The sequence below is a fragment of the Ylistrum balloti genome, unplaced genomic scaffold, assembly GCF_031769215.1.
Source record: "Ylistrum balloti isolate Yb309-2 unplaced genomic scaffold, AGI_CSIRO_Ybal_v1 Utg370242, whole genome shotgun sequence".
In the NCBI taxonomy this organism is placed as follows: domain Eukaryota; kingdom Metazoa; phylum Mollusca; class Bivalvia; order Pectinida; family Pectinidae; genus Ylistrum; species Ylistrum balloti.
Window position 1 is genome coordinate 2,383,894 of NW_026782196.1, and position 26,847 is coordinate 2,410,740.

At 36.2% G+C, this 26,847-nt stretch overlaps 1 protein-coding gene across 7 annotated transcripts in view; it reads left to right on the forward strand.

The window, feature by feature from the left end:
• LOC132552270 (liprin-alpha-1-like) overlaps window positions 1-26,847 on the forward strand; it is a 59,944-nt gene that overhangs the window by 19,933 nt on the left and 13,164 nt on the right. For 3 of the 7 annotated variants that reach the window (XM_060216425.1, XM_060216429.1, XM_060216430.1), the window contains exons 8-20: window positions 249-467; window positions 891-1,085; window positions 1,565-1,641; window positions 2,327-2,459; window positions 3,779-3,996; window positions 4,418-4,598; window positions 8,784-8,876; window positions 16,812-16,951; window positions 17,330-17,514; window positions 19,987-20,065; window positions 24,190-24,271; window positions 25,410-25,610; window positions 26,311-26,486. In XM_060216425.1, coding sequence (XP_060072408.1) covers window positions 249-467; window positions 891-1,085; window positions 1,565-1,641; window positions 2,327-2,459; window positions 3,779-3,996; window positions 4,418-4,598; window positions 8,784-8,876; window positions 16,812-16,951; window positions 17,330-17,514; window positions 19,987-20,065; window positions 24,190-24,271; window positions 25,410-25,610; window positions 26,311-26,486 — 1,979 coding nt within the window. The remainder of the gene's footprint in view (window positions 1-248; window positions 468-890; window positions 1,086-1,564; window positions 1,642-2,326; window positions 2,460-3,778; window positions 3,997-4,417; window positions 4,599-8,783; window positions 8,877-16,811; window positions 16,952-17,329; window positions 17,515-19,986; window positions 20,066-24,189; window positions 24,272-25,409; window positions 25,611-26,310; window positions 26,487-26,847) is intronic. The other 4 variants (XM_060216426.1, XM_060216427.1, XM_060216428.1 and 1 more) reach the window with 4 other exon arrangements.

Sequence of the window (26,847 nt, forward strand, 5' to 3'; positions counted from 1 at the left end):
AGTTTCTTTTGTCTCTGTGAATCTTCCTTTTTGTGTATCAATACATTTGTTCTTCCATAGGAAAAGCTTTGTTTAAGGTGATTTAGTCACTTAACCCCTTACTAAACAGTTAATATATTTTTACACCAAGTTCAAGACCTTGATTGTTACCCGTTAGGGTCAAAATTTGATAGAATACACTTGACTATTTAATTTGATTTTCAGTTTTTACTAGAAATTAATGAAATATGTATTTTAAAATGATTCAGAGTGAGGAGAAAATGCGAAGTGCACAGGAGAAGTTTGAGTTAGCAGAACAGCGACTTCAGCAATCAATGAAGAAGGTGGAAGCTCTCCCAACAGTGGAGGCAGAACTTCAACAACGTCTTGAGGCACTGTCTCAAGCTGAGGAGCGACATGGATCTGCTGAGGAAATGCTGCAACAAATGAGAGCTATCATATCAGAGAAGGAGACTGAGCTTCAAAGGGTTGGTCTCGGAGGATGTCTAGATATATATTTAGGGTTTTGAACTTCTATCATTATTTTTTGTGATATGTTGGCCAACTTTTGTTGGTCTGAATTAGCTTCTGATAGACCTGCTAAGTTTTCTCCTTGAACATTCTCTCACCTTTCAGGTAAACTTTTCACAGCGGTATGCATTAAGAAAATGAACTTGACTTGGAAATTTGAATTCAAACAATTTTTAAATAAGAACATGTTTAATCATTGTACTTAAGTATATGTTACAGATTATTGTGATATTTGATATTCTATGTTGCTCTGTTTGTGATGCAGATTAATCTTTTAGATGAGACAACTTTCCATGGTTTTATTAAGTAATTACAGAAGCATAGTGAAATATTTCATGTGAAGATTTAGTTGTATTAATTGAAATGTATGGGACTGACAGGGTAGACAGAGGGAAAAGTTAAATGAAGAACACAACAGTCGATTATCAGCCACAGTGGACAAACTACTGAGTGAATCAAATGAGCGACTCCAGCTGCACTTGAAGGAACGAATGCAAGCATTGGAGGATAAGAACCAGCTAACACAGGAACTAGAGCGTATCTGTAAGGCTCTGGAAGAAACACAGAATGAGAAGGTAAAATGACACACAGTACCTCAAGATTTATGTTACGGGAATAATATGGCCAGCTTAGAATTCAGTATCAACAGAAAAAATATGGTTCTACCAGATATATGTACAAGGGAGATAATGAATCTTAAGTTGTTCTTAGATTTCTTGCTGAGCGACATCTTATTTGTAAATATTGAAATAAAAAAAAAATGATATGTTCTCATTGAGAAAGAAATTTTTTAAACTTGAAATCTTATAAAGTAAAATGAAATTAGAAAATTTAAAATCTCATAATTCATGTTACTAATGTGACAGTGTTGAAACCATGACCTTTCTTCCATGCTGATTAAGAATCAAACAATCCAGGGAAACTTATTTTTTGTGTATTTCTGTCTAATCATTCTTAGAAAGCATTTTCAAATTATATGAAAATGTTGGACTGAAAACAAACCAAGTGCTACATAGATGAAAACTAGATATGATATGTATCTGTCACTTTTCAGGAAAGGACCAATGAAGACCTGGTTGTGGCAAAGAGGGAAGTAGAAACACTTCGTCAGCAGATTGAACATTTAGCTGGGTAAATATCTACTAGCATCATATACACTAACATATCAGTACATACAAATGATTCTGTGTTTTAGAATTGTTACATGAAATCAACACTATGAACACACAAAACAAACTACTTTCATTATGTATTTATGACTGACATCAGTTTAGTTATGTTTGAACTCAGAATTACGTCTACACATAGGATTGACCTTGATTATCAGTTTTCTTTCGTTGACTTTCATAAAAGATGGATATTTTAACTGGTTGCTTCACTGACCATATGTAAAATTCTAACACTGACCTTGTGTTAAAATTCAAACATTGACCTGATGTAAAATTCTAACACTGACCTTGTGTAAACTTCTAACACTGACCTTGTGTAAGCTTCTAACACTGAAATTCTGTTAAAATTCAAACATTGACCTGATGTAAAATTCTAACACTGACCTTGTGTAAACTTCTAACACTGACCTTGTGTAAGCTTCTAACACTGAAATTCTGTTAAAATTCAAACATTGACCTGATGTAAAATTCTAACACTGACCTTGTGTAAACTTCTAACACTGAACTTCTATTAAAATTCAAACATTGACCTTCTTGTGTAAACTTCTAACACTGAACTTCTGTTAAAATTCAAACATTGACCTTATGTAAAATTCTAACACTGACCTTGAGAAAACTCTAACCTTGACCTTATATATATGTTACAGTGTTGACTACAGGACAGGATACAGCATGACTTCCAATGTGAGTCCCATGGAAAGCAGCATGGATGTGTCACGACGCATGAACCGAGGCCGGGAACAAGCCATGCTGGAGGATCCAGGCAAAGTCAGTCTACAGGTGTCCCATACTCTCAATCTAGATGTGGTCTTGTTGTGTGGGATAGTCCTAAAATTTCACATTTTCATGATTTAGTTTAGATATTTATTGTGGAATTAATTTGCATGTATATTATTGATGTTTCCAGTAAAGCAAAAATAACATTGATTTTCACTTCAATTGAAAAGCTCAGGATGGCACCATTCCTTATATTAGATTTTATTATTAAAGGCAAAAGTGATTTATTGGTAAAAAATTTTAAACAAAAATATGTTTATGGAATTTTCTACAAATTAATTAAGGATTGTAATGGTATTGGTGAAACGTAGACATGACCATAGCTATCCAAGATTTTACACTGAAATTATCCATGTAGCAAAGTTTTAATGATAAATCTCCAAAACGCTGATTTTTCTTGAAACTTCCTACTAATACCCATAACCCTTGACTGATTTATTTGATCCTGATGTGAAACTCATCATAACCACTGATGTTTTACATGATTTTCTTCCTGAGAAGGAATGTTTTGACTGTCATAAAACTTTCTGTACAGTATAAATTAACTGCTTGATCTGTAAATACATATTTCTGAGAAGGAGCTATCCTGGATTTTATACAACTATATTTCAAGAAAATTTTTTTTTTTTGAGATCAAAACTTACCTGTCAGGATATTTAAACAAATTTATTGGCTGATGGTTTCCAGATGATATAGCTTCAGAATTCCCTTTCTCACAAGCCGACCACAAAGACAAATCAGAGAAAAAGCCAATTGTTTCTTACATTAATCAACCTGCATTTGCTTACCATTAAAGAAAATAAGCTGTTAAAACTATCTTATTTTCAAGTTTTAAGGATAAGTTATAAATAGCAAATTCTTTCACTGAAGCTTTATGCTAATCAGGTACATTAACAGTCAATCAGGTGGATGTGATCTGATCCTTCCTACAATAGGCAATGCATTGTGTTGTATTTCATCATAATCATCCATCGTTTTATTGATGGAGAAAAAGGCAAAAATCTTTTTTGTGTTTTTGAGTTTTGTAAAGTTTGATGTCTTTAGACTGTAGTGGAATATCCTGTCATGATAATATAATATTAAAGATCAGTAGGTTAAGTCTTAAAATGATTTCAATTCAAGGATTACTTAATTAATATGTCTGTTATATAATAACAAGAACAAGTACATTCTGATAGTCTTATGCTTTTCATTTTCTGATGTTTTTTTTCCTACTTTATTTGTGTGAGACAATTATATAATTTGCAGCAGGTTTATAATAATGTTGATTTATATTCGTATGTGAGCAGTGTTTATAACTGAATTGTGTTACGTATGGCCAGGTTAACACGCTTAATGAGCAGGAGTGGGAGAAATTACAGCAGGCACATGTGTTAGCAAATGTCCAGCATGCATTTGAATCGAGCGACAATGAGGGAACCGATGATAATGAGTCAGTACTGGGTGCGTTTGACATGCTGTCACCGACAGGACACACTGATGCGCAGACGCTAGCCTACATGTTGCAGGAACAGCTGGATGCTATTAACAATGAAATCAGGTAAATATAGCTGAAGAACAAAGTAGAGTTTCCTCTTGAGAATTTTTAATTAATGTTGAATTACGCTTCACTGTAAAGATGTTGATTGGTCAAAGGTCTAGGTCACTTAATGAAACTGAATTCACTTTCATCTTCCTTGTGATCATTCTGGTAGCCTTTCATCAGAAATGACGTTAATGATACTTAAAAGTAGAATTTTATCATCCTGCTCACTGTCATCTCTGAGCAGTGTTATTTCATGACAGGTGTTATATATCTTTTTTTCGCCAAACATACTTCAAAAAGTTTCAGTATTATCATTATTGGGTCAAAGTAACCATTAGTCCATTTAAAATAGATAAGTTGATAATGGCTTTGATCGTTAGATGGTAAGCCAGAGGTTGAGAATACCACAATGACGTACATGATGGTAAATTTGTAGGCTGATCCAGGAAGAGAAGGACAGCACCGAGCAGAGAGCTGAGGAACTGGAGAGCAGGGTAGGCAGCGGAAGTCTTGATACAATCACCAACAGGTGGCGCACATCCCCTCCGCTTAGCGGAAGTTCAACTCCGACCCCGCATACTTTTCAATCAAGAGACTACCTTCAAAAGTACCATACTGTAAGTGCGGGAGTCTGGCAAAGTCGTCATGGCAGCACTCACTGAACGAGTGATACGACTTGCGGTCCCTTATTTTATCGCCTCAGTACACGCACTGCTCCGTATATTTGTCGTGTGTTATTGGTGTACATTTAAAATTCCCCTTCCCTTTGCTGACTCCCACCACCGTTGTTATTGGTAAGCATGCTCTGCCTTTGACCAATCATTCAAAAGCTTTGCTATGGCTTTCGAATTCTCTCTTCTCTACACTTTTTATCATTATCAAACTTTCGCAAAACTTTTCTCCTAGATGTTTCTTATTGACAACTGTGACTGGCAGCAGTTTTAGGGTGTGAGTTTCTTCATGCGTAGTGGCTATGCTCTCTTCTGACTGCTAACAGTTCAGCTGTGGTTTGCAAGAACACAGTGCAAAATATTGTATGTTTGCATTTTTCATTGAATCAATTGAGCACTATTAAATCTATCATATCTTTCTAACACATCTTTTCTCTTTTCCTATATGGTCTTGACACTCCTTTTCATTCTTGCCTATTTAGCTTATACCCAAACCCAGAGCCCCTACCTTTGCCAACTATTCATGAAAACCTGTCAAACATCAGGAGGATCATATTTATCTTTACCTTTACATTAAGTTGAGGAATTTAAATGGAAAACTGGTTATGCATGTTCGCTTAATGCATTATTGAGTATTCAGGATAATAGTATCTATTACATGCCACCCATGTCAGGAAATTTGAACCCTTTACACAATCATTGTTTAATTATATCTTTCGCGTTGTAACACACAGTAGAAAAAGCATTAGATATCTCCTTTCAGTCATACATCCATTAAACTGCTGAAATGTTCTATAAAGCATTTATATATAACTTACACCAGAGATCATCCTAGCTTATATAATGTTTAGGTAGCACAGATAAATCTTCTTTTTTTTAATACACACCAATATGACATGAACTTTACACTTATAACCATGAAAAGCTGATATCTACACTGTTTTAGCAGTAGTATCTGATGCAGGGGGATAAACTTATTTCAGCAGCTTGAATCTCTCATTTATGTTAGCATTATTCTAAGGGGTACAAATGGAATGATGAATGGTCTGGTTGTCTTTTTAGGTCCCTTTATATCAGGAAAATTGTTTAGTCAAGGCTCCTTGGTATTGGATTCAAACACCATAAACATGTTTACAAAAATTAGTTAGAATGTTGAACCTTCAAGGTTAGGCAGCTTCTGTTATCAAAATTTTAGAAGTTATTATAAAAAAAAAAATTTCATTAGAAATAAATGTTTACATGAATTCAAAGCCTGATCAACATAAAACGTTACAATATAGATATGATGCAACTTTCATAAATTTTTTAATGGGATTATCTGCCCTTTTTGTATTTGCTAACATGATTATATTTTAATCTGAAAATCCAGTAAAAAAATTATTTACATTAACTTTTAAAGATTATATAATCATCCCTGTTTGTTTTTCCCCTTATCCATCTCCCCATTTCTGTTTTCTCCACCACTGTCACCTGTTATTTTATTGTTTTTCTTTCACTTTCCTCTTATTTCCTTCTGTCTTTTTAATCACCTCATTATATCACAGTGGTTTGCTCACTCTGTATCAGAAATTTATTAGTTAGAAATTATATATAGACAGTAAAAGCCTTTGAACTGATGAAGTCCATCAATAAAAGAAGACGGTTGTTTTAGATATCTCGATATTAGGAAAATTGAATGACCAAGTTTTATAATATCATCCAGGCTAAATTTGTTTGGTTTGGCAATGATATCTCTTATCATAAGATGGGGGAAAAAAGGACAAAAAAGATCTCCTGAAATATTGCTGCATTGGATATAGGTTAAATACTATCAGATTACCTCTTTGGAAACTTACTTTTAATGGATAAAGGTAAAGCATATTCTTAGGTTACTTTTCTCCAAATATGATTTATGGCTAAAAGACAGAGCAAGGTTACCATGACAACCGTCACACAGCATGATCGATATCGTACTGTTTTGGTATTGTTGTTTGGAACAATTTAGAAGTCTCTGCTCAGAAATCCCCCTAATTGAAAGCCCCCTTCCACCAATTTCATTTCAGATCACAAATGCATGTCTATCATTTACAGGGGCCAAATTTTCAAAGTTAACTTATTTTAACAACAATTTGTCTAAATTCAAATCTTCCTGTGACTAGAAATTATATCGAAATTATAAAATGTTAAGATGTAAAATTAGCTTGAAATTAAGTCTAGCTTTGAAAAAGTGGCCTCTGTTGGTTGTTGAGAAGCATTGTAGTGATTGTTGTGGCTTGTCTAGCACAGTAGTTTTATGTGTGTAGATCATAGATTCTAAAACCTAAAGTTAACTGCAACATCTTAACACAATTTATTTTGTTTTGTTTTTCAATTATAAAAGAAACCAATAGTTAATCTCTTAAAATAAAAAAAAAATAGGAAAAGCTGAAACAAACAAGAAAGAACAAAAAGAAATAAAAGTTAGGAGTCTTATCTCAACATGGACTGTTCTAAATAGGCAGTTACAGAATGCCAAGAGTGGCAATAATCTTCTTATAGGTACTGGAGTTAAGTACAATACATTGTATTGAGCAGTAACTGTTGTGTAAAAGATGGGTTATTTGAAGGGTTGATAATTTTACTGTATTCAGGGTTATTTGAAGTAATACTAAACTAATATGAATATCTTGGTGAATGGATTTTATCATCTGTTTCTATTGTAGATTCTAATGCCTAGCTACAGAATATAGATCAGATTTTGGAGCAAGCAAAATTTTATCCCAATAAACTTATTCTGATAAGGAAAAAAAAAACTTGTATGGTTATCTTGTATGTCTGTGTAACGAGCAGTCTAATTTTCCTAATTAAATACACTGAATTGAAATTTCAAAGTTGAGAATGGAACTTATCTGACAAATAGTTGTAGAAACTAATGTGTAATTCAGTATCCAGTTTGTTAGGTGTTAAAAAGAGCTGGAATCCAAACAGATGAAAATTGATTCTTTCACCTCTGACACATATGAAACGTAGCTTTATGATGATAAAGATCAGAAAAGCTGTATTGGGTACATATGATCATAGTTACGGCTTGATTTGGAAAGTTCAGGTACAATATTCAAACATTAAAAGAATATTAAAAAGTAAAAGATTTCAAAACATTTTCAAAATTAAAAGAGAGAAAAAATGTAAAAATAAAAAAGTAATTTCCTTACGTAAGTAAGAGAGATGATGATGTAATTTTTGCCCACAACCATAGTTTTTTTTGTTTCTGAGAATACATTTTGCATCATTTTTGTGTTTTTCCCATCTGAGTGTAGTTATAGAATTGTTGTGGCAGTGATCAGTACACTTAGCTGATTTTTTTGCATCCTTCATTTTTCATAAATTTCCTTCATAGTTTTGTCATGCTTTAATAAGTTTGACTTGATTTGTGTGAATATTGAATTGATATTAAATCGAATACTGTAGAAAAAAAATATATAAAGAATTTTCAAGTATCAGATTAGATCATTTGCTTTGATATTTTCAGTTTAAAGAGGTGAATAGACGTGAAATATATAAAGTTTTATGAATATTTGAGAGAAAATAAGTGTTTAAATAAAACTTTCATTAAGATTATTTTTAAGATAAGATATACTAATCAGATATATTTTAAAACTTACAAAAAGTAAATAATATCATATTACACTCTATTTCATTCCAATCTCATATAATTTTTTTAAAAACAAACAAAAATGTCCAAATCTATATTGTGAAAATGAACATGTCTAAATTTAAATCTGGCTAACTTGATCAAATTTTTGATGTTTAATATTTAGCTTGACTTAGGAAATTACTGTAAAGGTTATAGCATCAGTTTCCTACTTGTAGGTAGTAATAACATCAGGGACCATGAATATAACATAAAACAACCCCTCTCCTTAGCTACGTCACTTATAATCAACCCTTGATTATACTACTAGAAATTTGATTAGATTTTTCTAAAACATTACTTATAGTTGTACAAGTTTTTATCAAGAAATTGTAAAATCTTGTTTAAAGATAGAAATGAGATGGAGTGTAGTATGCATTTTGAATAACAAACAAGATGGCAGCTCTGCTTTAGTAGTTTCTTGAGTCGGATGTGGTAATGAGGTTGTAGGGATGTGTATTGTATGCCTTTGTCTCTGACAGGCCCCGGCAGGAATGTCCACATCCCACCTGTATACCTACTCTTCCTCTAGTCCCCAGCTTGCCACTACTGCTGCTGACGGCGCTGTTAACCAGGTAACCTCTGGTGATACGCAGACACACGCCTGCCTCTCCTTGCACTGGTACCCTATGAAATTGCTCATAATACTCGGTGGAACATTATCGACCCTTCGTGACAACAGAAATCTGTACAAAAGTTTGGCCCCTTCACACCCCTTACTTGGCACATCCAATATCCCATGTTTAAATCAAAAGTGTATGAACTTGAATGTGCCTTCGTACAATGTCTATAACAATACACTTGAAGGTGTAAACACCCACCAGTCTGATACCAAGGTCTGCTACATTTCGACTCAGCTAGTGACTGATTTATCGGATTTTGTTTTCATGAATATTCACCCTAAACTGAATTTTTTCTGCTATAGCTTATAGCCACTCATACCTAGGTAAAGCTATTAAGTATCAGCTGCTCACTAAACCATACATTTAAAGCTTTGTTTATTCATAAATATCATTAAGCTAGTAATTTTTGTAAGGTACGGATAATCAGTGTGCCGTCAATGAAGCCATTGGCTGGTACATTCATTTTAAAAGCTTTAATCTTCAGGTATTCTATCATGTTATCTTATAACTAAAATAGGTGTGTCTTTTATATAAAACAGTCACTTACACACATTAATCCTTTGTTATTTATGGTGCTGTAGCCGCAGATAAAAGTACATTGTTTAGATGGAGAGATGATTTAAAGATCCAGGTCAGGTAGATGTTTGCAAAGATGAATGCGTAACATGTAGTTGAAGAAAAAAGAGTATATCATTTAAATTAGTAAATTTTTGTTCAATTAATTTTGTTTAGAATAAATAATGTATTTACTGATCTCAATCTTGTATCAGAATGTGTAGATATGTACAGTTACACACTACAGTGGATCCACAATAATTTGAACGCTGGTAGTCCAGAAAAACAGAAGTGTTTGTATCCATAATGACCACCATCAGGTCGTTTTTGAGAACACTCACCTATGTGATGGGTACGTTATGTATATATCAATTGTAAAGTAAACACGAGGGTAGTCTGGTGGGTAGTGGGTTGTGACACTTATTGATAAACAGACATTGTACATATGAATGAGAGCAATGTAACAATACAGTGATTAATCTAATATAGGGACTGACACATGGGTGCACACAGATAGGGAGCTGAGAGACATGAGGGACTGACACATGGGTATACACAGATAGGGAGCTGAGAGACATTAGGGAGTGACACATGTGTCCACACAGATAGGGAGTTGAAAGACATTAGGGAGTGACACATGTGTCCACACAGATAGGGAGCTTAGAGAAATTAGGGATGGACACAGGGGTGCACACAGTTAGGGAGCTGAGAGATATTAGGGATGGACACAGGGGCGCACACAGTTAGGGAGCTGAGAGAAATTAGGGATTGACACAGGGGTGTACACAGGGGTGCACACAGTTAGGGAGCTGAGAGAAATTAGGGACTGACACATGGGTGCACACAGTTAGGGAGCTGAGAGACATTAGGGACTGACACATGGGTGCACACAGTTAGGGAGCTGAGAGAAATTAGGGACTGACACATGGGTGCACACAGTTAGGGAGCTGAGAGACATTAGGGACTGACACAAGGGTGCACACAGTTAGGGAGCTTAGAGAAATTAGGGACTGACACATGGATGTACACAGTTAGGGAGCTGAGAGAAATTAGGGACTGACACATGGGTGCACACATTTAGGGAGCTGAGAGACATTAGGGATGGACATATGAGTGCACACAGTTAGGGAGCTGAGAGAAATTAGGGATGGACACAGGGGTGTACACAGTTAGGGAGCTTAGAGGAATTAGGGACTGACACAGGGGTGCACACATTTAGGGAGCTGAGAGAAATTAGGGACTGACACAGGGGTGCACACAGTTAGGGAGCTGAGAGAAATTAGGGACTGACACAGGGGTGCACACAGTTAGGGAGCTGAGAGAAATTAGGGACTGACACAGGGGTGCACACAGTTATGGAGCTGAGAGACATTAGGGACTGACACAAGGGTGCACACAGTTAGGGAGCTTAGAGAAATTAGGGACTGACACATGGGTGTACACAGTTAGGGAGCTGAGAGAAATTAGGGACTGACACAGGGGTGCACACAGTTGGGGAGCTGAGAGACATTAGGGACTGACACATGGGTGTACACAGTTAGGGAGCTTAGAGGAATTAGGGACTGACACAGGGGTGTACACAGTTAGGGAGCTGAGAGAAATTGTTGTAAACATGTTATGGCTTGGATAGGTTAAAATAGTTTAAGGCAAATGACATCATGATAAAATTAACAATAAATATAATTTTTATTGACTAATGAGTGAACATGAATATTGTAATATTTATTATAGGTTAGAAGACAATGAATGGTCATTTTTACACAGGGAGAAAATTGATGTACCGATATTTTCAACTTTTATGACAATATGATTAACTTAAACATAGAATGTTAAATATTCGTTATAGTTCACCGTAAATGCCATGTGTGACTCAATTATTGGAATACAGCATCATGTTTTGCATGGAATATCAAGTAGAAAGTCATTATCATTTATGAAACATATGATTTCCTATGAAGTAAATCATCATTCAGGTGTTATGTTATAAAGGGAGGTAATTCACTGTGACTTACATATTCAAGCTCAGTAACTCACGAAACTTGTTATCCAAATAATTGTAGCTGGGAACAGGTATCCATACTATTGAGGGTTCACTGTACTGTTTATAAAGTACATGGGATCTGTAAATTAACATTTTAAAAAAATATATATCATAGATATTCACCACTATATCTACCTGAATTTAAAACAGAATTTAGTGGCATAAATTGGGGAAATGTAATTGAAATATACAATATTATTTTTGAAAATTTGAAAGATATCCATTACTGTTTTCTTCACATTGATAAATAGCTGCACAACATTTAACTTTTGGACACAAAATATAGAAACAGGAGACAAACTGAAACACAGACTTGTTGATATTTATTCATGATGTAGTGGTTTATCACAAGTTATAACAATATATAATAATCTAGTTGTAACACAATATATACAATCTAGTTGTAACACAATATATACAATAATCTAGTTGTAACACAGTATATACAATAATCTAGTTGTAACACAATGTATACAATAACCTGGTTATCACACAATGTATACAAACCTGGTTATCACACAATGTATACAAACCTGGTTATCACACAATGTACATAGTAACCTGGTTACAATACAATGTACATAGTAACCTGGTTACAATACAATGTATACCGTGATATTTTTGAAAATACATGTGCCACATTTATATTGATATCAGTACTGCATGTAAGTTTTGGTCAAAATTTCTTCCTTGAAATCTCGATTAAGAATGAAGGTTAGACAGTGCAATTTTTTGTCATGCTATGTTATAAACTGTCATGGGTTTTAAACATTTTTGTCCGTATTTCATTAACAGTATCTTTGTAAATACCATAGTTTAATAGCACATCTACCATCTCTATTCTGATTACAAGAACACTTTAAATCAGTTTACTGTGAAGAAACAGAATAAATGAATAGAGGGTCTGAAAGGAAATAAACCTATTTAACTTACCTCTGCTGACTCTAGTCTCTGAACCTGGAAATAACTTGACATTATATTACTGCCATATTTTACATGCGCTTACAATTCTAACTCCCTAACATTAATGGCTAGATTGCGAGCGAGCTTGAATGGCTGGTCAAACAGGCATTAACAGCATATCAGTAATAACAAGAAAGGTCTGTTTAAGTATGGGTACTTCTGAATGGTAGTCTGGTACACTACTGACCTCAACGCTACTGGTCCCTGACACTACTGGTCCCTGACACAAGTGGTCCACAACGCTACTGGTCCCTGACACTACTGGTCCCTGACACTACTGGTCCTTGACACTACTGGTCACTGTCACTACTGGTCCACAACACTACTGGTCCACGACACTACTGGTCCTTGACACTACTGGTCCCTGTCACTACTGGTCCACAACACTACTGGTCTCTGACACTACTGGTCCTGACACTACTAGTCCCTAACACAAGTGGTCCACAACACTACTGGTCCCTGACACTACTGGTCCTGACTCTACTAGTCCCTGACACAAGTGGTCCACAACACTACTGGACCCCAACACTACTGTTCCCTGACACTACTGGTCCTGACACTACTAGTCCCTGACAAAAGTGGTCCACAACACTACTGGTCCCTGACACAAGTGGTCCCTGACACTAATGGTCCCTGACACAAGTGGTCCACAACACTACTGGTCCACAACACTACTGGTCCCTGACACTAGTGGACCACAACACTACTAGTCCCTGACACTAGTGGACCACAACACTACTGGTCCCTGACACTAGTGGACCACAACTCTATTGGACCACAACACTACTGGTCCCTGACACTAGTGGACCACAATACTACTGGTCCCTGACACTAGTGGTCCCTGGCACTACTGGTCCCTGACACTAGTGGTCCCTGGCACTACTGGTCCCTGACACAAGTGGTCCACAACACTAGTGGTCCCTGCCACAAGTGGTCCACAACACTACTGGTCCCTGACACTAGTGGACCCCAACACTACTGGTCCCTGACACTAGTGGATCACAACTCTATTGGACCACAACACTACTGGTCCCTGACACTAGTGGACCACAACACTACTGGTCCCTGACACTCGTGGTCCCTGACACTACTGGTCCCTGACACAAGTGGTCCACAACACTAGTAGTGGTCCCTGCCACAAGTGGTCCACAACACTACTGGTCCCTGACACTACTGGTCTACAACACTACTGGTCCCTGACACTAATGGTCCCTGACACAAGTGGTCCACGACACTACTGGTCCCTGACACTACTGGTCCACAACACTACTGGACCCTGACACTACTGGTCCACGACACCAGTGGTCCCTGACACTAGTGGACCACAACACTATTGGACGATAACACTACTGGTCCCTGACACTATTGGACCACAACACTGCTGGTCCCTGACACTAGTGGACCACAACACTACTGGTCCACGACACTACTGGACCCTGACACTACTGGTCCCTGACACTACTGGTCCCTGACACTACTGGACCACAACACTACTAGTCCACAACACTACTGGTCCCTGACACTACTGGACCACAACACTACTAGTCCACAACACTACTGGTCCCTGACACTACTGGACCACAACACTACTGGTCCCTGACACTACTGGACCACAACACTACGGGTCCCTGACACTACTGAACCACAACACTACTGGTCCCTGACACTACTGGACCACAACACTACGGGTCCCTGACACTACTGAACCACAACACTACTGGTCCCTGACACTACTGGACTACAACACTACGGGTCCCTGACACTACTGGTCCACAACACTACTGGACCACAACACTACTGGTCCCTGACACTACTGAACCACAACACTACTGGACTACAACACTACGGGTCCCTGACACTACTGAACCACAACACTACTGGACCACAACACTACTGGTCCCTGACACTACTGAACCACAACACTACTGGACCACAACACTACGGGTCCCTGACACTACTGAACCACAACACTACTGGACTACAACACTACTGGACTACAACACTACTGGACTACAACACTACTGAACCACAACACTACTGGACTACAACACTACGGGTCCCTGACACTACTGAACCACAACACTACTGGACTACAACACTACGGGTCCCTGACACTACTGAACCACAACACTACTGGACCACAACACTACTGGTCCCTGACACTACTGAACCACAACACTACTGGTCCCTGACACTACTGGACCACAACACTACTGGTCCCTGACACTACTGGACCACAACACTACGGGTCCCTGACACTACTGAACCACAACACTACTGGACTACAACACTACTGAACCACAACACTACTACAACACTACTGGTCCCTGACACTACTGAACCACAACACTACTGGACCACAACACTACGGGTCCCTGACACTACTGAACCACAACACTACTGGACTACAACACTACTGGACTACAACACTACTGGACCACAACACTACGGGTCCCTGACACTACTGAACCACAACACTACTGAACCACAACACTACTGGACCACAACACTACGGGTCCCTGACACTACTGAACCACAACACTACTGGACTACAACACTACTGGTCCCTGACACTACTGAACCACAACACTACTGGACCACAACACTACTGGTCCCTGACACTACTGAACCACAACACTACTAGTCCACAACACTACTGGTCCCTGACACTACTGGACCACAACACTACTGGACTACAACACTACTGGTCCCTGACACTACTGAACCACAACACTACTGGACTACAACACTACTGAACCACAACACTACTGGACTACAACACTACTGGACTACAACACTACTGGACCACAACACTACGGGTCCCTGACACTACTGGACCACAACACTACTGGACTACAACACTACTGGACTACAACACTACTGGACTACAACACTACTGGACCACAACACTACTGGACTACAACACTACTGGACTACAACACTACAATTTCTGAACCATGAAATCCCTGACCAACTCTGCTGCCTTGACACCATTGGTCCTAACATTGCTGGGCCTTGGCACTACTTGTCCCTGATGCCATTGGACGTAAATGGTTTACTCTCACACTTGCTTTAACATGTTATATGAAGAGAAACAATGCGTTGATACTCATTGTAAAAATGGTGAAAAACATGTTCCCTTAAACATGAAGAGAGAATATGCTGACAAGCATGTATGTTAAATGTTGTAGTCCATCCCACAGAGAAATTGGACACACATCGTGTGACCAACTCCCTTACGATCACCACTATACTGGCACAGCACCACTGTTTTCTGGTCAAAGGTTAATAGATCATAGTCCATTGAAGGGTTGTTTTTGGCTATGGAGATATGGATTTTTTACGGAGGCGATGCCAGTATTGAATATCAAGTATTATCCAATCAGTGACAATGGGCTAAGAAGCATCTGTTATGAATTAGTGTTAGCCAAAGGTTGTCTGTTAGTACTGAAGGGGAAACAGGGGCTTATTAAAACTCTGCATTTGTGTTGTAGGGGTAAAGAGGATCAGGTTTACAGATGAGATTAAGGGTATCAGATACCATGGGTTGTAGGGGCATCAGTTAAATTTAGTGTTTATGGGATATTGTTTAGGTAAATTTCACAGCTTAAGGGGGTATCGGTCAATCGGTCAGCTTTCATTGGCTGTAAGGGTATCGGTTGGAAATTTGTAGCAGAAGGGGCATTTATTAGATTGTGACTGAAGAGGCATATTTAAAATTCCATGGGCTGAAGAAGTATCCATTAGATTTCATGGCCTAAAGGGGTTAAAGGGGTTAGATTTCATTTGCTCAAAAAAGTAACGGATAACTTTAGTGTGATGAAGGGGCTTTAGTTAAAGCTACAGGGTTTATAAAGAATGGATCAGTACTGAAAGGTTTATAAATATCAGAAGGTGGTGATATTTAACAAATGTGGTGCCAGGATCTAACACAGTGGATGGCTAACAGAATAGCAAACAGCATGACTGTGAATAAATATTGTTGATCATGTGATGTGCACTGTTGTGAGTCATGGATCTACAAATATTCCTGGTCATGTGACTTTAAGTGGTAAGGTCATATGTTCAGTGCTTTGTTATAATTGGCTGATTTTTTAAGACTAAGTACTGTTGAGATGTTATAGATAATAAGTTTCAAAACAATATAGATTAATAAGACAGTGTTTTAAAGCCTTAATAATGATAAAATATAAAGTCTCTGAATTTGATCAAGTAATGTACCTTACATGTAACAATTTGGTAAATATGAGAAACTGTAATGTATAGTCATTTTAATATCCTCTCACCCTGTTGACCTTGCTTAGGATCAGTTTCCTTCTTTATCCTAGCCTCAGTACAGCCGAGATGACACAGCAATAGATGAAGAATCTCGTCAGATCAAATGTGAGTCTAGTCCCCCTACACCTCGATCCCTTCGCCTAGAGAGGGTTGCGGCAGCCATTGCCCAAAGCAGCGAGGACACGCCAAGGTAAATAAATTCAGCGATCACAGTTTTCACCATACAGTCGAACCTCGTTATCTCAAAACCAGCGGGACCTTGGGAAAACTTTGAGATAACTGAATATTTGATTTAAGAGAGTTTGAATGTTTCATGTAAAGTTAGGGAGGACCTCTAAAAGTTTCAAACTAAACAGTCTTTAGGTTGTACTAGTTCGAGATAACAAGGTTTAGCTGTCATTTTACTGGAAGTTTTAACTATCTCTTGGTAATGATATATGTCAAGTCTTTTTAATATTGATGTTAGAACTTCCTTAAATTTCATAAATTGGTAATTATTGCTTGACAGATTTTCAAATTGACAATGACTTTATTGTTCAACTGTTGAATCTGAAATGTCTTGTTTTAGTCGACCGGTGATAGACACGACTCAGGCAGCTGCTAGTCCCTTTAGTAGCAATAACAGTAGTCAGGACTCTCTACACAAAAACAAGAAGAAGGGCATTAAGAGCTCTCTAGGGCGCTTCTTCAGCAAGAAAGAGAAGGGCAAGACCAAGGACAGTATAACACGAGAATTGCTCCCAGCAGGTACATGTACGTCCTAATCAGTTCAACCCTTTTATGTGTTCATGGATACCAACATGTTCCAAAGGTTGCATATGTCCATAATTTAACTTTTCAAAATCACAAACCTTCATCTACAGTAATTATCTCTACAATGAATTATTACATACATTCTCCAATAACACATCTAGAATCCTTAATGTTTACACACATCCTCCTATAACACATCTAGAATCCTTAATGTTTACACATACATCTTCCTATAACACATCTAGAATCCTTAATGTTTACACACATCCTCCTATAATACAACTAGAATCCTTAATGTTTACACACACATCCTCCTATAATACATCTAGAATCCTTAATGTTTACACATACATCTTCCTATAACACATCTAGAATCCTTAATGTTTACACACACATCCTCCTATAATACATCTAGAATCCTTAATGTTTACACACACATCCTCCTATAATACATCTAGAATCCTTAATGTTTACACATACATCCTCCTTTAACACATCTAGAATCCTTAATGTTTACACACATCTTCCTATAACACATCTAGAATCCTTAATGTTTACACACACACATCCTCCTATAATACATCTAGAATCCTTAATGTTTACACACACATCCTCCTATAACACATCTAGAATCCTTAATGTTTACACACATCTTCCTATAACACATCTAGAATCCTTAATGTTTACACACATCTTCCTATAACACATCTAGAATCCTTAATGTTTACACACACATCTTCCTATAACACATCTAGAATCCTTAATGTGTACACACACATCCTCCCACAACACATCTAGAATCCTTAATGAATCCTTAGAATCCTTAAGGTTTACACATACATCTTCCTATAACACATCTAGAATCCTTAATGTGTACACACACATCCTCCCACAACACATCTAGAATCCTTAATGTTTACACACATCTTCCTATAACACATCTAGAATCCTTAATGTTTACACACATATATCCTCCTATAATACATCTAGAATCCTTAAGGTTTACACATACATCTTCCTATAACACATCTAGAATCCTTAATGTGTACACACACATCCTCCCACAACACATCTAGAATCCTTAATGTTTACACACATATACATATACACACACACATACATCTTCCTATAACACATCTAGAATCCTTAATGTGTACACACACATCCTCCCACAACACATCTAGAATCCTTAATGTTTACACACACACATCTAGAATCCTTAATGTTTACACACATCTTCCTATAACACATCTAGAATCCTTAATGTGTACACACACATTTACACACACACACATACACACATATATCCTCTTAATGTTATAACACATCTAGAATCCTTAATGTGTACACACACTCCTCCCACAACACATCTAGAATCCTTAATGTTTAGAATCCTTAAGGTTTACACATACATCTTCCTATAACACATCTAGAATCCTTAATGTGTACACACACATCCTCCCACAACACATCTAGAATCCTTAATGTTTACACACATATATCCTCCTATAATACATCTAGAATCCTTAAGGTTACACATACACATAACACATCTTCCTTAATGTGTACACACACATCCTCCCACAACACATCTAGAATCCTTAATGTTTACACACATCTTCCTATAACACATCTAGAATCCTTAATGTTTACACACATCTTCCTATAACACATCTAGAATCCTTAATGTTTACACACATCTTCCTATAACACATCTAGAATCCTTAATGTGTACACACACATCTAGAATTACACACACATCTAATGTTTACACACATATATCCTCCTATAACACATCTAGAATCCTTAAGGTTTACACATACATCTTCCTATAACACATCTAGAATCCTTAATGTGTACACACACATCCTCCCACAACACATCTAGAATCCTTAATGTTTACACACATATATCCTCCTATAATACATCTAGAATCCTTAAGGTTTACACATACATCTTCCTATAACACATCTAGAATCCTTAATGTGTACACACACATCCTCCCACAACACACACATCCTCCCACAACACATCTAGAATCCTTAATGTTTACACACATATATCCTCCTATAATACATCTAGAATCCTTAATGATTTTACTCGCTTCATTTGTTTGTAACTATCTTTTAACATACATATACATCATGACAGTAAGTTTTGGGTGTTAAGAAATCTAGTTCTAAGAGATGAATACCTGGTAGAGCTGATTTATAACATAATGTGAAAGGTTATTTTGTTGAAAAAACTAAAAACAGCAAAGGTGTGATTGCTTGCTCTCTATGGATTTATTTTGGACTGGAAATATTGTGATCTGTTGATATTTTAATGTATATGTGTCAGCTGACACAATTGTACCTAATTATAATCATTTTTAAACAATACTACAGTCTGTTGTGGTTGTTATTTTAGATGTTTGAATATTTAATGAAATCATTGCTTTCATGGTCATGCATGATTTGCCTTTGTTCATAGATATGGGAGATGGTGGTGCTGGGGATGCCCTGACACTGGGTCTGGGACAGTCAGAGTATGACAGGAGAAAGAAGAAGAAGTAAGTATTAGTGTTGATACATCAGCTCGATATCTGATTTACAATATTCTATTGTCTAGTATAGAAACTCTGTGAACTTCCCTAAAATCAGTACTTCAATTGTCAAACCCTGAGAGGCTTTTTAATTACTTGCATGATAGAAATAATAAAAAAGTGTTTCCTCTGAGATTTTTCAGTAGCAGTACATTATAATAATCAGTTCTTACTGATATACTTCATTATGTTTGTCTTTTAATATTAAGACATCAGATATGAATGTAACTGATTTGTTTTGTGACTGTATCAGGCAGTAATGGCTGGATGCTGGTGGTAGGTTGTATATAAAGCTTGTGGAATTATGTTTTCAAGATGTCCCTTATGTTAATCTGCATTATGCATCTTACAACCTCCAAATGGAAGAAATCACTTTGACCCTGTGAATAACTTCAATGTCAATGCTTTGCATATTGATGAGGAAGAAGATGGACGATGTCCTTATACATGAATGCATGTCTCTTTGGATTTAGATTTCTGTTGTTTTTGTTTACTTGGGTACCTCTTGTCAACAATAACAAGAAATATTTTTCTTGTTTATACAGGATACAGATTGAAAGACCACCATAATTTTTTTTACAGTTTTTCTGGATTATAAACCGCTCCTTTCTTACAATATGGTGACCATGCAAAGATATAGGGCCTGATGTTACATACAGTATATTAAACAATCCATCAGTGTCTGTACTGTTTAGATATTAATGAAGGCCCTTGCATGCTGACCAAATTCTTATAGTCCCATATCATTTCTTCTTGTAAGTTACACAAAGCCATTCACATTGTAATCAAGCATTGCGGATATTCTAGAATTTGACCTAAAACCTGATGATCTATCGATCCTAGGATGCAACAGGCCATTGTAAACTTCTGCTATGGCTTTGAAGTAACCACAATAGTCCAGAAGATATTATTGTAATTCATGTTAAAAGGTAGGAGTAATTTAATAAACAAGAATGTTATTTTTATTTTAATCTTCAAATTGTCCTGGTTACAATTGCAAATGACAGTTCAAAATGATCTGTTTCAGTCACAGACATGCGATGGGCAGGTACTCGAAAAAAAAGCAGTACTGTCTAGTACAAACAAGTGTACTTCCATCTAAAAAAAAAAGAAATTTCTTGCCTGTTTCTTTTTCATTCGCATTTAAGCCGCATGCCCGACTCGCGAGGAAAAAAGGTGCAGCTTGTTATCAGGAAATACAGAAATAGAATAAACCATAGATCAACATATCCGAGACTGTAAAGGAAAAGTGAACACAAAATGTTAGGTATTAATACACTTCAATATATACAGAACACAAAATGTTAGGTATTAATACCCTTCAGTATACAGAACACAAAATGTTAGGTATTGATACCCTTCAATATATACAGAACACAAAATGTTAGGTATTAATACCCTTCAGTATACAGAACACAAAATGTTAGGTATTAATACCCTTCAATATATACAGAACACAAAATGTTAGGTATTAATACCCTTCAATATACAGAACACAAAATGTTAGGTATTAATACCCTTCAGTATATACAGAACACAAAATGTTAGGTATTAATACCCTTCAATATACAGAACACAAAATGTTAGGTATTAATACCCTCAATATATACAGAACACAAAAATATATACAGAACACAAAATGTTAGGTATTAATACCCTTCAAAATATACAGAACACAAAATGTTAGGTATTAATACCCTTCACTATACAGAACACAAAATGTTAGGTATTAATACCCTTCAATATATACAGAACACAAAATGTTAGGTATTAATACCCTTCAGTATATACAGAACACAAAATGTTAGGTATTAATACCCTACAATATATACAGAACACAAAATGTTAGGTATTAATACCCTTCACTATACAGAACACAAAATGTTAGGTATTAATACCCTACAATATATACAGAACACAAAATGTTAGGTATTAATACCCAATATATACAGAACACAAAATGTTAGGTATTAATACCCTTATATACAGAACACAAAATGTTAGGTATTAATACCCTTCAGTATATACAGAACACAAAATGTTAGGTATTGATACCCTTCAGTATATACAGAACACAAAATGTTAGGTATTAATACCCTTCAGTATATACAGAACACAAAATGTTAGGTATTAATACCCTTCAGTATATACAGAACACAAAATGTTAGGTATTGATACCCTTCAATATATACAGAACACAAAATGTTAGGTATTAATACCCAAAATGTTAGGTATTAATACCCTTATATACAGAACACAAAATGTTAGGTATTGATACCCTTCAATATATACAGAACACAAAATGTTAGGTATTAATACCCTTCAGTATATACAGAACACAAAATGTTAGGTATTAATACCCTTCAATATATACAGAACACAAAATGTTAGGTATTAATACCCTTCACTATACAGAACACAAAATGTTAGGTATTAATACCCTTCAGTATATACAGAACACAAAATGTTAGGTATTAATACCCTTCACTATACAGAACACAAAATGTTAGGTATTAATACCCTTCAATATATACAGAACACAAAATGTTAGGTATTAATACCCTTCAATATATACAGAACACAAAATGTTAGGTATTAATACCCTTCAGTATACAGAACACAAAATGTTAGGTATTAATACCCTTCAGTATATACAGAACACAAAATGTTAGGTATTGATACCCTTCAGTATACAGAACACAAAATGTTAGGTATTAATACCCTTCAGTATACAGAATATAGAATTAGTCTTACAATTTACTGTTACAAACATTGTAACTGTTCATTATTCCATGATTATCTACAGTCCAAATATAACCAACCTTGTTAATCTTAAGTCCATACCAACACTGATGCTATTGATAGGGCCTTGATACTCTCAAGTCCAAACCTCATCAACATTGATACTATTGATAGGGCCTTGATACTCTCAAGTCCAAACCTCATCAACATTGATACTATTGATAGGGCCTTGATACTCTCAAGTTCAAACCAACATTTATACTATTGATAGGGCCTTGATACTCTCAAGTCCAAACCAATATTGATACTATTGATAGGGCCTTGATACTCTCAAGTCCAAACCAATATTGATACTATTGATAGGGCCTTGATACTCTCAAGTCCAAACCAACATTGATACCATTGATAGGGCCTTGATACTCTCAAGTTCAAACCAACATTTATACTATTGATAGGGCCTTGATACTCTCAAGTCCAAACCTCATCAACATTGATACTATTGATAGGGCCTTGATACTCTCAAGTCCAAACCAACATTGATACTATTAATAGGGCCTTGATAATCTTAAGTCCAAACCAACATTGATACTATTGATAGGGCCTTGATAATCTTAAGTCCAAACCAACATTGATACTATTAATAGGGCCTTGATAATCTTAAGTCCAAACCAACATTGATACTATTGATAGGGCCTTGATACTCTCAAGTCCAAACCAACATTTATACTATTGATAGGGCCTTGATACTCTCAAGTCCAAACCAACATTGATACTATTAATAGGGCCTTGATAATCTTAAGTCCAAACCAACATTGATACTATTAATAGGGCCTTGATAATCTTAAGTCCAAACCAACATTGATACTATTGATAGGGCCTTGATACTCTCAAGTCCAAACCAACATTGATACTATTAATAGGGCCTTGATAATCTTAAGTCCAAACCAACATTGATACTATTGATAGGGCCATGATTATCATAAGTCCAAACCTCATCAACATTGATACTATTGATAGGGCCTTGATACTCTCAAGTCCAAACCAACATTGATACCATTGATAGGGCCTTGATACTCTCAAGTTCAAACCAACATTGATACTATTGATAGGGCCATGATTATCATAAGTCCAAACCTCATCAACAATTGATACAGTAAAGAGGACTCAGCCCGTCCAGCAGTGAATTCTACTTGTATGCCAGGTGGAAGTTCTGGAGTAAGTTCTGTATCCATGTTACCATTTCTCTAAATTCCCACCAGTATAACATGACTTATATATACATTCTAACAGCATGTATCCTGTATTTCCTTTTTGCATCCCCTCTCACCTGTTTCTTCTTCTGTCTCCAGGCATGAACTATTAGAAGAAGCCATGAAAGCAGGTACACCATTTGCCCTATGGAACGGTCCCACAGTTGTAGCATGGCTAGAGGCAAGTATGCAACAGATCACTCAGGCTTGGGGGTATTGTTCAGTATCCCTGCTAGTGTTCATACCTATCTTCTGTTCTGTTATCTACAGTATGAGAATGTTACCCTGGTCATTTCCTGCAAGATTTTCTTCCTCAATTCAACAGATACTGAGACAAGATATGTGAGAAAGAAAAAATGGTTCAAGTGGATAAAAAAAGTTACAAGTTATCAAGGGATCAAGGCCAATAACAGGGGCAACAAAGTCTGCTTGAATAAATTTGACTGTTTCTCTTTCAAGCATTTTGTTATGTTTCCTTTGCCATGATGTAGTTTGGAATGTCAACAGGTACAATAACGCTTGCTTGATTGGCAGGCGAATATACCTGTTGTATGGTAAAGTTCATTCATGCCAAATGTTTGGGGTAAGGAGATTATATCATTAAATTTTTGCAGATTGTTTAAAATATTTAAAATTGATATCTGCATATTTTTTCAATGAAATTGGAATTTATTGATGTTTATACTCTATGTAAACAGTTTTATTATGTAGCTATGTGTAGGAATACTTGTGTGGTACACAAACTGTTGATGAGTATAAATTCTATGTAAACTGTTTTGTTATGTAGCTATGGGTAGGAATACTTGTGTGGTACACAAACTGTTGATGAGTATAAATTCTATGTAAACTGTTTTGTTATGTAGCTATGGGTAGGAATACTTGTATGGTACACAAACTGTTGATGAGTGTAAACTCTATGTAAACTGTTTTGTTATGTAGCTATGGGTAGGAATACTTGTGTGGTACACAAACTGTTGATGAGTATAAATTCTATGTAAACTGTTTTGTTATGTAGCTATGGGTAGGAATACTTGTGTGGTACACAAACTGTTGATGAGTATAAATTCTATGTAAACTGTTTTGTTATATAGCTATGGGTAGGAATACTTGTGTGGTACACAAACTGTTGATGAGTGTTAACTCTATGTAAACTGTTTTGTTATGTAGCTATGGGTAGGAATACTTGTGTGGTACACAAACTGTTGATGAGTGTTAACTCTATGTAAACTGTTTTGTTATGTAGCTATGGGTAGGAATACTTGTATGGTACACAAACTGTTGATGAGTGTAAACTCTATGTAAACTGTTTTGTTATGTAGCTATGGGTAGGAATGCCTGCATGGTATGTGGCAGCCTGTCGAGCTAACGTCAAAAGTGGAGCGATCATGTCAGCATTATCAGACCAAGAGATCCAACGAGAAATTGGCATCAGCAATCCCCTACATAGGTTAAAATTGAGGCTGGCCATACAGGAGATGGTCAGCTTGACCAGTCCATCAGCCCCCAAAACTTCCCGTACTGTAAGTACTTAGTATAAGGAGTGATTTGATTTGCTTAGAACAAATTATGTAAATTAATAAGAAAACTAACAGATTCCTTCTCTTAACATTTCACTTTTAGTCTGAGATATATTCTATCGAGCATATGAATGTATACTGGAATCACCTGGCCCTTTCTGACTGTCTGTCTGTCTGTTCAGACAACTCCTAAACCTATTAACCAGTTTCAATGAAAGTTATCAGAATCATCAAAGACTTCATCATTATTTGCATGTGTTTTTTTTTCTCCTTGGGAAATTTTGATTGTGGTGAAAACCTTGTCACTATACACAAGTTTTTGTAGAAACACCCTTAGCTTATCATCCCTGTGATAAACTTTATTGAAACTGAGTCGGATGATGTGATAATGACTGATTAAAGCCTTTAATTTGATAGAGTAGATGTTTTCAAACTTGTAACCATGGAAACACAATCAAGACTTATGATTGTCAAAATTAAGATATTGTTTAGTCAAGCTTAGAATTGATATCTGAGGATTTTGAAGGATGTCAAACACAATGGTATTATTTTTCAAAATGTCGGTAGTCATTAGTTTGCCTTACTAACTAAAAGAAGACCTATATTGTATTAACCCAGATATCTGATCTATTATCAACCAAGAGGCAGACATCTGATCTTGTGTGTTAAGTCCAACACTAATATGATGTATGTCTTTTCTCAGACCTTAGCATTTGGCGACATGAACCATGAATGGATAGGTAATGAATGGCTGCCCTGTCTAGGACTACCCCAATATCGCAGTCATTTCATGGAGTGTCTAGTCGATGCTCGCATGCTGGATCACCTCACCAAGAAAGATCTACGTGGCCAACTAAAAATGGTGGATAGTTTTCATAGGTAAGCATGAGGCTGACAATTTCACACAATCAGCCATAGTTACTTCTCGAATGTTCAAGGACCTTCCAACCAATCGACAATAAACACGATGCTGTGTTCTCGAAAAAAAAAATCCATGTTTGTAATTCTCACTGATCAATTCATGTATTTTTTCTTTTTTCTTAGTCGATTGGTTAAGTGAAATGATTCTAATGTTAGATGTCAGAGTTTTGGAAATTTTCTTAATCAGTTCTACATGTGAAATAAAAATGATTTTGGTTGGACTTCATGAGATATTGTTATGTTACTACAGAGTTCTATTGAGAAAGCTGATGGGAAAATGTGAATTAGTACAACCAGTATACTAGTACTGTGGAGTGTA